The sequence below is a fragment of the Watersipora subatra genome, chromosome 6, assembly GCF_963576615.1.
Source record: "Watersipora subatra chromosome 6, tzWatSuba1.1, whole genome shotgun sequence".
Lineage (NCBI taxonomy): Eukaryota > Metazoa > Bryozoa > Gymnolaemata > Cheilostomatida > Watersiporidae > Watersipora > Watersipora subatra.
Window position 1 is genome coordinate 43436298 of NC_088713.1, and position 13959 is coordinate 43450256.

The 13959-nt window shown below is 36.7% G+C and overlaps 1 protein-coding gene across 1 annotated transcript in view; it reads left to right on the forward strand.

Annotated features, from left to right (window-relative positions):
- The window catches only part of LOC137398499 (discoidin domain-containing receptor 2-like), a 54107-nt gene that overhangs the window by 1239 nt on the left and 38909 nt on the right, over window positions 1-13959 (forward strand). Inside the window, exon 2 of the mRNA XM_068084615.1 lies at window positions 6600-6719. Within this exon, the coding sequence (XP_067940716.1) occupies window positions 6665-6719 (55 nt within the window). The 5' untranslated portion in view covers window positions 6600-6664. The remainder of the gene's footprint in view (window positions 1-6599; window positions 6720-13959) is intronic.

Below are 13959 nucleotides of genomic sequence, written 5' to 3' on the forward strand. Positions count from 1 at the left end.
CATTATCTATATGCCTTCAATGTTTCGTCTAGCTCGGAATCCATGACTAACAATGCATTAATTACGAGCTTTGTTAAAACCTCACTCTTTCGTTTTGTAGTTGTTTGCATTTCAAATTCCCTACTTATTGAAACTTGATATGAGCTGTGGTATTATCAATTCACTGGTGTTATATCACATTATGGCTGCGGTTCATGTTCCTCAACATCTGACACCTTTTAACTATCTGATTATACACATCAGTCTTCTTTGAGTAAAGCAGTAGTAGTCCTCAAACAGTCAGAATTCCCTTCGCTACCGCCATCTCAAAGGAAAACCAATAACATTACATAATGACAATCATTCTTTTATAATGTGATAACCGAGTTTCTGGTGCAGTGTTACGTGAATTTTTGCAGCAAAATACAGTATTAGCCAATAGCACCTTGGCTAAAAATGGTGATATCTTACAGGGTTTATATTTAAAATATTTTCCTGGAACACTTAGCATTTCGCTGCAACCATTTCACATGAAAACCCATAATTTTATCTTATGACAATCGTTCCTTTGTAACGTCGTATATTTATAACTTTGTACTGGCACTGGTAATCATCGACAAAATGTTTTTCATTGTATGACGAAAAGAAAAATGAGACCATAGATATATAAACCTATATATAGGTTTATATATCTATGGAGAAGACAGACAGGAAATTATTAATTGAATTGAACAAAAGTATTTTGAGTGTTGGTAATCTAATAGCATTGCGGGGGGGGGGGGGGGGGGAGGTGAATTTATGGTTGTAATAAGATAAAGTTCATAAACTAAAACCTATGATCGCGGATGTAGTATGTCGGTGTCACGAAATAAAAAATCCTTGTCATATATATGAAAGGATAAATACAAATATTCTTGGCATAGTTCATGCAGGATTTGAAACCTGTCACAGTAATAACAGTATTCCAGGTGCGGTTCAGTATCATATGAATTTCTACCATTGCCAGCCATTTTTTCTATCCAGTAGCACCCTTGTCTGAAAACGTTTATGGTCGACCTGAAACAGTGCGATGTTTTGAAGATACCTCAGCTGCTACCCTTTTAGCAAGCCATAGATAAAAATAGTGACACTTCGTTGCCAGGAAATTAACCTTAGACAGAATACTTTGTTACTAGGAATGTTTTATCTCACTCCGTGAACGTGTCTTGTGCATCAACATCAGATTACGATTTTCCATTATCCAACGTAGTAAAATTTTTGGCCTGATTAGATAGCATCACTCCGCTGGTTTGCAAATGTCTGGTATGCTAACTAACCGGGTTAAGGAGAGTAATTGTATTCTTGTGGTCTAGTAATGCCCCCTTGATCGCGGCTCACACTCGCAGACGACGTCAAAGTTAGGAGATTATCTCTAGTATTTCTAGTCAAGTCAACGGTAGACAACTGTAACTCTCTAAGGCTCACCGCCCCTGTGGTTATCAAAGCTCTGCGTATGAATTGCAATATTTGGGTTAGATAAGCTGTTATTTGCTCTACAGACCACAATGCACTCGTATCAACTAAGGGATGATAGGTGCATAACTGTATCTGCAAGTAGCTGTGTTAATAATTAGGTGATAGATTATGTATAAAGATGAGTCATGGAGTTCCTACCAAATTGCTTCCAGTTGTACTGGACAATCTAATAGTTTCTCTTACACAAGTTTCAAATCTTTACTGTAATAGTAATGGCATGTTTCTGTCATGTAGTGACACTGCTTGGTAGTGTTCTCATGTTCTCTAGTAGAGAAACACATCACCAGTACTAGTTTTTATAAGCTACCTTGGGTGGTCCTAACGCTTATCAAGGTCTTCTTCTGGAACTGTCAGATTAACCCGAAGGGATGCCTTTTGCAACACGTCTAGTCTGACAGTGCCAGGTAGCCATTTCACTTGCCCAATGTGCGAAAGACAGAGGTGGATCTTTAACATGCCCACGTTGTCAATGTGGTACAGCGGGCCTCCAAGTTATGGTCTAGATCCGAAAGACCCAGCAATTTAGGGTTGAAAGCTTGCTGAGAGTGTTTTGTCGGATCGGAATCAAATAGGACTCGACCCACCAACCCCATGGTTGACAGTCAAAGGCGCTACTACTAGGCCAACCTGACACCCTATGACTCTAAAACAGAAGAAATAGAATTAAAAACACGCGCTGTTGTTCGCTTTCGCTCATTTAATTTGTTTCTTAAAATATGGCTTCAAAAATTCCTATTTTAAAAAGAACTAGAAAAGTCAAGTATTCCAATATTTTTCAAAAACCATATCTTTTGCCTAAAACAACAAAGTATCACATATTGGGCTAACATTTGTGTATTTCGATCTAAACATTCCATGTTTGTATGTAAATGATTGTAAATACACTCAGTATCCGCTCGCAGAAGGTATACCTAAGTGGTAGGTCACGAGTCGTTTAAAAAGTGTCATTCCCTGTACTCTCTCTCCGGTTGACGCCTTCTCATTGTCATCTCGGGTCTCAAGCACATGATTCTTCGGGTATCGCTAAGACTTAGTTGCTGGACTGAGCTCATTCTGCCTTGCAGTCGCTCGTTCGCCGCCTCTCGTCTTTGTCCTCGCGAGAGTTAAGAGGGTTTAACTGCTACTTATTAGCACTGCTTAGCAGGATAGAAACAGAAATTAGTTTCAACCTCCTCGAGGCATTCATTTCACCAGCGAGTGTAATTATTGGCGAAATCTTGGAAAGGTGAAGTGGTTGTTGTGGTCCATAATTTGGGCAACTAATGCTCAAATGTGAGAGGCCCTGGAGGCAGTCGTTATATGTTTGTTCATTCCTCATGATACTCTAATCGGTTGTCCATCTCAGCGTAGTATATAGTATAGCGGTACTGCAACATGTTGTTTCACATTTTTAAATCAGTTTTAAATCATTATTTTCGTCCTGATCGGAAAAGTATGAGTCATGCTGCGCGCAGTGAAAGTAACTGGTACCCATCTTTGTTAGGTAGTGGCAAGTTGTCACAAGTAGTTAGCCAATTGCAGTTAGCTAGGTTTTTTGCAGGATTCACATGTTTTTTCTTGCTGTTTTTGCCCCTGTGGCCGTTTTGATCATCTGAATTTTGACTGCTAGTAATTTAGCTAATGCAAAGAAACCAGGATAGGTCGATTTCATTGCTGTCAGGAGTTTTATTGGTCAATGCTAAAAGTACATAAATCGGCCATTTAAAATTGCTTTTTCAGATAGGCGAGTCGCATACCAGTTTACATGACAGTTTCCTCACAAATCTTGGCCATTAAAAGTGTAATTTGCATATTTTAACTAACCAATGCAAATTTATCTTAAAAATGCTCAGAATTATCTCCAAAAAGTTAGTTGCAAAATTAATGAATTCACACTTTTCTTCACAGGGCTTCGATGAAAGAAATAAACTTCAACTCCATCTTTAAAAATGACCTTGCGTTAAGTTTTATTAGATTTTAGAAGAAAGTATTGATATTTTCTATCATTTGCGACTGTTTTTGACGTTTGAAGTAATCTGAAAACAAACTGACATTTTTTATCTGAGCATTTTTACCGCGATCAAGTTTTTCGATTTTAATCCTGGCCGTCAGATCACCTCCAACTAAAAAACAATTGGAAATGATAGCAAAATACTGATAATTTCTAATAAAATAAACTAAATTTTTGTGAAAGCTCATCTTTAAAAGATATTCAGTTAGAAAACTGATGGAATTTTCGAATATAATTTACATTTGTGATGCGACTACTTACCGTTACACTCTGTGTAACACACTTTTTCCATTTCATTCGTTGTTAGGGTTATCACACTGCAAGCGTTTCACACCGTTTTCAAGAGCAATCAATTTTCTTTGATGACCAATGGAGCCGCATAGACTCTCCACAATGATTTAATACATACATGTTTTAAACACTTATCTACTATTGATTATTAGATGTCATAACCGTACTAGTCTAGTGCTATGAAGATCGTAACTCGAGATATCTGACTGGTGTAGATAAGGAAGTGTGGGTGTTGAACTGTTGATGTAATTCATTCCATAGTTTCTATTTTTACTTTACAACTTTAGCTTCACAAGTTAGCTGTTTTGCCCTAGTTCTTGTACACCACCTTAGCACTAGGGCTAAAATGTTAGCATTGCCTTCAAACAATTAGCGTATTGGCTAATTCTGTTAGCCACTGCGATCTCATTGGCTAATTCTGTTAGCCACTGCGATCTCATTGGCTAGTTCTGTTAGCCACTGTGATCTCATTGGCTAATTCTGTTAGCCACTGCGATCTCATTGGCTTATTTTGTTAGCCACTGAGATCTCATTGGCTAATTTGGTCTGCTTATGTAAAGGTATGTTCTGAAAAGCATATTGTTAGGTCAGTCATTGAGATAAGGCTTTCTGTTCATAACACAAATATTATAATAATTAATATTGCTCGTAATACAGATATTTATAAATTATATAATGTATGAAAAATTTAATTTATAGCACTACATAAAAATGAAGTGACAACCATGAGTGCATAAATTTATCGAGTAATATGCAATTAGAAATTAAAATAATTAAAAAAGTTTTGGCTATGTAAGGCAAATGTTTTTAATTTCTAATATAAGAGTATCGTTACAACAAACCAGTGATCTTCAATTGATGAAAATCGTGCATTGATTTGATAGTTGGTAAAATTAAGCATTAAATTTAGTGATCATATGAAGTCTTGTTCTAGGCTGTCTTGGCCAAACTGTAATATTTCAGAAACTTGTTCATAACAAACATTGGCGTAGAACTTCATGTAGTGTTTGTTTCAGTGCCATAGGCATCAGGATTCTTTTCACTTTGTTTGTATTTCCGTTTTGCTGATTTGTAAAACAAAAAAATCTCGCCACATTCTATCTGCCAAGTGAGATCTTCTCACAATCCGACACATTCATCTATTTACACCGTCAGACACTAATGTGTATGAACTACCGAGGGTGTACTACCGCGTGTTTGCCAAACACTCACACTACCTGGCAGGATAATGCTAGCATTCCGAATGTCACCTTTGTGCCTCTGTCCAACTTGAGTGTCATTTATAAAAGCTGAGCCCTAGTCAAGTAGCTTCTACATGCTGGTGACAATTTTCACTCTTTGAATCTGTTGATGTCCTCCACTTAATTTTTAATCAGAGTTTCTCTGCGCCTTGACTCATTCTCTACGAATTTGATAACCATTTCAGTGCCAGAGGATCAAACATCGATTATGTTAAAACCTGTGGTTCAGGCGTATATAATTATAAACGCTCCTTCAAATCAGTACAACGTTTATCTGTTACGCCTGGTTTGTATTGGCTGTGGTTCACTTGTAAAAACTGAATGGTATATATGGAATTGTTTGATCAAACCGCGCAATTTCATTTATACACATATTATATCAAAATCTGTTTCCTCTTGGTTAACACAAGTAAGTAGCACTCGCCTCAAGATCTTAGCTGTTCCAAGTAGCGCACTTTTCTACAACTCATCTGAGTTGATTGTTGCTGGTATTGGGACAACCTGCATAAATGTGTGCATATATGTATATATACATGTATACATATATATACATAAATATATACACATATTTGTATATATTTGTGTATATATTTATGTATATATATATATGTATACGTTTGTATATTAACCAATGAGAACCAAGTTTTAGACCCTGATCAAACATTCCAACAACCCTGACATGTTTGTACTTGTCAAGAGGTCCATAGTCCAAGTAAGTGCGCAGCATAATCGTTTGCACATACATTTCTGAATGCAGACATATGTATTCAGAACATTAAATATACTAAAATAGACTAGAACGGAAAGTTTTAACGAAGGGAAGCTTCTGTTCAACCCATCACTGATATCCCTGATGTCTGCTCCTCCCTTGCTATCCAGTTCAAACCAACAAAGACATCTTCAGTTGGCGTCTAAGAAAGTGCTTTTAGGAATTTCCTATGAATAATGAATGAACCAGAAATGAAAGACGACCACCAATCTACATATGTACACTTCAGAGACCATCATTTGCTTAACTACCTATCACCTGCTTACAAATGTCGTTCTCCGTTTGAAATGTCACTTTTTAACATTCATACATTGTTTCCCGAATCGCTTAGTTGTGGCACTAATTACAATGAAGGAGATTGCTGCTTTTGTTGTCCGTAATCACTGCTCCGTCGGTTTAAGCCATTGTTGCTTTTCTAGAAAGTTCCGAGTCTATTCCAGATTGAAACTCTATTGTTGGTCCAAATGGAATTGATTAAAAGACAACATTCGGACCTAAAGCTGATTGTAATTGATAGTATTTGTGCATGTCTTTTATTTTTGAATATGTTTGGAAAAATTCATTTTGGCTATTTGAATTCGTAGCCTGCACCGAACTTAACAACTGACTCTGTTTTTATAAATCACTGGGAGTTTTACTAACTGCTGGCCTTCAGTAACTCCGCTCTTCAATGATTGTTTTATTAAACCTACTTATACTCCAAACTAAAGCTTACCTGTTTGTTTGTTTGACCCTAACCCGCAATTTTTCTAGCAGACAAAACATTGGACGTAGCTCTTCCCTCTGTGACCCAGTAAGTCCTTATGTGTTACAGGCAAGTCTATCAAGTTAGCTATTCACATCATCGCCGTGGAGTTTTCTCTCCTGCGCACACACAAAATGGATTGGAGAGTCAGCCTGGTCATTCTTGCTGTAATTGGTAGCTTTGGACAAGGTAAGCATCAAGTGAAAGTGTACCTGGTTCTGACAAGCTTGAAGTAAACTTAACTATGTTACCATGCATTGTGTTCTATAAAAATTGGGATGGGAAGTTTTCTCTACTTCAATGTTACATTTTCAAAATTCTGAAAATTTAAAAGAAACAAAGAAAAGGTAAAAGGGCAGCAGTTGTCTACATCAACATAAGTTTTCCTATTTGAAACTTTTAAAGAAAACTTTAAAAAAAGCAAAAAAAGAGCAACTGTTCTCTACTTCAATATAAATTTTTCACATATAAACGGGAAGATTTTCCAAATTGTTTTTAAAATCATTAACAGTGGTTATAATGCTCTCTCAGGATATCATTATGCTGCCTGAATCTGACTACCAGATGTGGGAGTCCATATATATTAGAGTCATGAATATGCACTAAGAGTTCATATGTCTGATTACGATTATACTAATATACCTGTGGTAGCTGTTAATGAGACCATACAGTCTCACCTTCCTACCCATCAACTCTGGAGTGAGCTCATGCAAGGACCAGATAAATATTCAGAATGGGAGCATTATCTTACAAGTAGGCCTACATCTATTTATATGGACAATCATTTTTAGTTTCTACTATGGCCATACTGAAGTTCTTTCTAGGGCTATACTGACGATCGTACTATGGCCATACTGAAGTTCTTACTAGGGCTATACTGACGATCGTACTATGGCCATACTGAAGTTCTAACTAGGGCTATACTGAAGTTGTTACTAGGGCTATACTGGAGTTCTTACTAGGGCCATACTGGAGTTCTTACTCGGGCCATTCTGATAACGTGCTGATCTGTGTAAATACACCGTTTATCAATGCAAAGGTGGATATCATTGGTTTCTATATGATCGAGTGATATCTAAGGCGTCTAGTTGATATGAGACGATGTTGAATTTCGACTTACATTTGGCGTTAGCTACTATATCGAATATCATTAGCACACATTCATATGCAAAACTGGCGAATGGACTGACAGAATGCTTATGGAAACGTTGGCATAAAGACAACATACACTGCCATCAGGAGAGAAATGTTTCTGCTTGGATACGCGTTTTTTGCCCGCTTAATCGATAGGAACCAGGAAGAGTTATAAAATGCCTAATGTTAGCTAGGTCAAAGTTGCTATGGGATATACCGTGAAACCTCTATTTGAACGCCATGGCGCTCTATTTTTCAACCCTTTCTCCTGTAGTGGCAGTCAAATAAAGGTGGCGTTCAATTAGAGGTTTTACGGTAACCTTTGTACTGATTTGTAATGGTTGTAAACCATAAAATGTCGTTCTTTGAAAAATTCAAATATCGATCAACAAAATATTGATAAACAATACAATTGATGAAAATATACCACTAGACTAGAGTATCAGACATAAGCTATTCGAATAGAATTGATACAATTGTCATAATATTTCAAGATTCAACATGGTAAGAAAACATTGTTTTAAATGGAAGTTTACCTTGAAAAAATTGATCCTAAATGCTTCAAAAGCGATGTCGTTTTTGTGAAGTACAAAATACTATGATTTAAAATTTTAGATTACAGAATATTTCTATAAAAGATACAATTAATAAAGAGAAGTTGTACATTTGATTAAAATGTTCAATCTTGCTAAAGGCATGGACCAACTAACATACATCGCAACCGGTGCCTTAATCAAATTTAGGTCACAGAAGTGGCTTTCTGAGTTAGCCACAAATCTGGCCGATACAGTCGAAAACTTGTGCTTTTCAGTAGAGTTTTTAACCTGAGGATTTTAACGATATACAGCATAGTATGATCACATCTGCTTATGTAGTTAGTTGAAAAAGCCCATTATAGAGGGTGCTGAATGGTTGAAGATGTCTGAATGGATGTTTTAAAGGTTTTTTGCCAGTAGAAGGGGTCAGGCATCATACATTGCAACACAAAAGAAAACATCGTTGTTGAAATACACTTTTCGATTTTGGTTTCCTTGAGACTTCGTGCATGCATTCTTCGGTTAATGTCATTGTTGGCGTGTTACCATTTGTGTAGCTTTCACTAAAATAAACCGTTGATGGCCCGTACATGCCATTGGTTACGCCACAAAAACGCTAACCAAAGTCACGGAGTACGTAAATAAAAATTGTTCAGATCTTGATAATGGCAAAAGAACAATCACTCAACAGTTGTCATGAAAGAGCTGATTATAAAAGCGTATGTGGCATTAGTGAACAGGTGCTTGCTCAGCCTACGGCTCTGCGTGTACTGCTGGCAGTAACTGTACTGTCATTCGCTTATCGTTGATGCCAGCAAATGAAAGCTATAATTTGATCTCAAATGTCAGCTTAAAACCTATCTTGATACTGGTAGCTGCCTCTCGCATCACCAGTTTTTAGCTGTTCATGGTATAAAATTTCTGTGTTCCGAGACTTGGAAGTGTGGGAGAAGGTGATAGCCAGTAATAAAAAAATCTGTAATCTTCAAACATAGGCTGTTAATAGCTGTTGCTAGTTATACATAGAAACATGGAAATAAGTCATGTACTTTGGGATCATGTTTCAAATATAACGATGGGTCGACCCATGATCGTAGGTTCCTTGAAATATTAAGGATTGCTGTTAAATTAGTTGTTTTAACAATACATGGAAACATCGGCACTAAAGTTCTACTTTCGATATGAAATTCACTACCCTAGGACACTTATATTTCGCTAGTATTTAGTTTCGTGAGTAGCATACAGAGTAAAATTTCGCTGCAACTTAATTTCGCAGCTCTAATGAGTGCGAAAATAAAGTGATGTGAAAATAAATGCAGTGGAACAAACATGATTAGATTCCTCAGGTTCAGTTCACCAATAAAAAAAAATTTCAATTTGGGACTAGTTTGTAATTGTGAACCGCAGGTAGAATGGTGTGGGTGAGATCGATAATGCGATTTGATCGCTTGCTGCCATTTGTTTCTTGGACTATCAATGAACAAAGCTATTTAATTTCGCGTTTTCGCTCGTTCGTTATGATGTTTAGTTTCGCACATGAAACTTTTGCGAGAGGATGACTCCGCGAAAACACGAAAGTTAGATTGAGGCGAATACATATGTATCCTAGAGTAGAAATAAATAGGTTGCAATCGTAGGCTTAAGCTTTCCTTAAAAATAATCTTGTCTTAGGCCACATTCTCCTAATTGATAACAATTGAGAAATGTCAAGGTCATTGGTCAAATCTTTGCTATAATAAGAACGTGTCTGTCCGTGTATCCGAAGTTGGATATTGAGAAAAAAATTGCATCCTTGGCGATTTGAACTTGCGACTTTCAGCGTGGTAGACCAACAAGCAAACAACTATGTCAATTGTTCGCCTTGGCACATATTGGAATAATCGAGCGGATAGTTAATAGAGATGACAAGCCACCAGATTGTCAGGGTATTAGTAGCTATAAAGGAGCAAAGTTGAAATGTAGGGGTTACATATTGGATGTGCAATACTTCCGCAGCCAGTACGATTTACCAACGTACCACAGCCGTCTCTTGATATCATCTAGTTTAGCGCTGATAGCTTATCGAAGCCAGATGTTGAGGGGCGGCACTTAAATACCTTAGCTTGTGGAGACACCCAGGCGTCACTCTAGTAGTTACTGTTGATTTAGACTAGAAGCTGAAAATGTAATGAGGCAGCCCCTGAAAGTACGTGACAAGCGGTGAGAGAAGGTTCTTACAACATTTGACAGTATTTTAGTCTACTCTCTTATCAAGATGTGGTTTATAAACTGAAAAGCATAACTGCATGCTGAGCTGTGCGGTAGATCTCTTTCCGGGCCATTGATGCCATATCTTTTAGCTCATTAGGCACAAAGTGGCACCCTCTAGGAGTCCGGAGTCTAAACCAAATTTAGCCATGCTTCGTGTGAGTCTAATAGCCCCAAAGGTTTTTTCATGGATCTATTTCACACAAATATTTTATTCCCGGTTGGTTCAATTCAAACGGTCCAACTAGTTAGTCATAGTATAGACATTTTTATGTTTCTGATAACGGATTGAAAAATTCAGATAGCCAACTCCCAAGCACGCATTAAGGATTAGTGCATGAAGAAAAAAATCAAAACACGGTGTTAAGTTCTAAACATAACAAATGGCTAATGTTTGACTGCGGGATTCCGACAGTATAATTACTGCTAATATGACATGAGAGAAGAGCTATGTGCATCACAATCTGCCACTGCGGCATCGCAATCTGCCACAGCCAGTAGCCAAAGGTTGAACAAGTAGCACATTTGTCTAGACCAAACAATCTAAACCCTGACTCTAGCCAGCTATTCCTCTTAATCGCTATTGAAATGATTTGCAAGATGGAAGCAGCAAAGATCCGCAAGTCAAATGAGTTTTATTTCTCGCAGATTTTTTACTGAATCTTGCTTGCGAAAGATGGAAATGACACTTGCCGCTGATGCGTAAAAAATGCCACGTAGGCTATTCCATTTAAAACATTTTCCACACTTAGTCATTCTTATTTCTATTTAAATGCGCCGCTATGACCTCTGGCATCGATATTCGTATGATTTTTAACAAAGTGGACGTGTTAATCCGCAACATGCCAATGTCCATTGAAATACTTATCACGTGGTAACTTAACGTGCGCACAACTCCAAATATGTATCATCTGCTTCATGGAAACATAGTATATGTATCAACAAGACTTCTCATCACTTATGAAGGTGCTATTCAAGATGTCAGTTAGTAAGTTGCAATTACTAAATCGCACTCATTAGCAAAACAGAGAAATATCTGTTTCAACAGTCCCAGAGAGTGTTAGGCCACGCATTGCTTAGAATACCATATATATGAGCAATTGTTTCTCGGACAATGAACCTTTTGTGACCATTGTTTTATTTGTTTACACAGGAAACACGTAGCAGAAAGAAGAATGTTACTGCGCAACATTGTAGCTAGCCAAAACTCTCGCTCTTGCGTCTAATTGTGGTTTTTGATCACGACTGCTAGTATGCTAGTATGAAACCACTTCAGCCAGTAGTTGATGAACTAAACTGGCCTATTATACATGTATCTCCTGGTCGGCTACTTGGCCGCTATCTAGGCACTGGTAGGAAGCGAGTGCAAGTAGCCTACCACAAGCTACAGTCAACCCCTTAAAGAACCGAATGTTTACTCAATAAACAATGCCATTTCTAATAGACAAGCTTATCTAACACTTATTTTAAGAGATATAATGTATAATAATATAAATGTAAACATAAATTTTCAATGTTTTCCTCATTCTGTTCTTTTGCACTGCTTCGTGAAAGGAAGCCATAGTCAAGGCAATGTTTTACTGTAGTCCATAAAAAAGGCCAGATACAGAAGTACACCTGTGAGTAACTTGCTCATGACTAGTAAAATTTTGGATGGAGTTTTTTCATTTTTGGCATAATTGTAGTTAGCAACCTTCTTACTAAATGTTGGCAAATACTGGCCACTAGGAACTACAGACTCACCAATGAACAAAGCCAATCACTGCATTACCTAAATGATAGAGAGTATATTTGTTTCCGTTTATCTTTATCATCTTACTAAAATTATTCATTTATGCATTATGTATCCGGAGTTACTCAATAGCTGTGGGTGATCACACGTGGTCTGCTTATGGTGAAACATTCGTCAGGTTTTGAAAGATCGGAAAGTTATAAAGATTACTGATGCTGAGAACCAACTCTTCAGTAGGATAACACGTCGACAGATTATCGAAGTCCTGTAGCAAATAGAGCCTCTCGATATGGCGATTTCATTGTTTGGTGGCGATTTTTAACGTAGTTGATTTGAAAATCGCTACCATTTAAAGAGATATTGCCAATCGTATAAACGATATAACCGTTTATACGATCGGTGATTGTCTGACGATTTTCAGAGTGATACTGGAACTAAAATACCTGGGCCTTCTAGTCTTATAATAAGCTCTATCCATGGCCTTCGCGCACACGAGCATTTATGAAATAAATGTTTTTAATTCTCTTGAACATAAAACAATCTTTTCAAGTTAAATATTCAAAAAATAATAACAAAACAAAAATATTAAACATTAAATATTAAATATTAAAAATATTATTTTTTGCGTACTTATATCGCAATATATCGTGAATCGTCTGTTTGCAGTATCGAATCGTCTGGTGACTTTTATAAATTGTGAAGCTATAATAGCAAAGCAGCGTAAAAAGATTTTAAAAAGAGCCAAATACATTAATAGTTTGGTTTTAAAAAGGCTTCTCAATAAAAAGCTTCTAAAATCATCCAACTTCTAGCTTGCCACACATAACAACAAATGTTAACAAGAAGAGACATGCCTGCTTTTTGTATGATATATATTACTTTATTGGCAATAATTTCATTTCAAATAGAAGTGCTTTTCAAATATGCCATTCAAGAATGATACAACGATGATGGGCAACATATAGCCGTTTTCTCAACGACTTTGTTACTTCGCAGTTTTAGCTAAAATCGGACAAATTTTAAAATTCAAAGGTACATTGAATACTTTCACCAGTAGAAAAATTTGGAACTTTCTTGAAGGTGTTAGATAAATCCATTACTACTAACTCTGTTGAACTTGCCTCAAAAACACTATTTTGACCCAAAACTTAAAGACTGACAGTTTTGACTGAATGCACGTATATAATTCCTTTATAAACACTAAAAATTAGTTCTACACTCCGAAAAATATTGGTCAAAATTCCTTTCGTCCACATTTTTTTGATTGAATTTTTTTAATTAATCACAAAGGAAGTACTCGAGCAAAAGTGAAGGATGGTTGAAATGATTAGTACTTGGTTGACCGCTCTGGTAGAGCTACTGCACTTAGACTCAACCAGGAATGATATGTCAAATTGTCATTTCGTGATTGGTAAATTAATATATCATACATATTCATAACGATTTAACAAGAAGCACCTGTTGAATAGCATTTGCACCAACGGCGTAGACATAGGCATAGACACCATAGACACCAACGGCATAGACACTTGGAGTGAAAGCAAAAGTTTGTACTAAAACTTAGCGAAAAAGACGATCTTTAAATCAATTTTTTACGCTGTCTTTTTTTTATTGTGACCGGGTCGACAACAATTTTGTTAATTTGTGATTTATTTTCTTGGTTTCCATGAATATATTTACTTCACATATAACCATCTTATGTAGATAGGAATTCATGGACACATTTGAATGTTTAAACCATTTGCATATGATTTTTACTTGGCTCCTTTAATCGTATTTA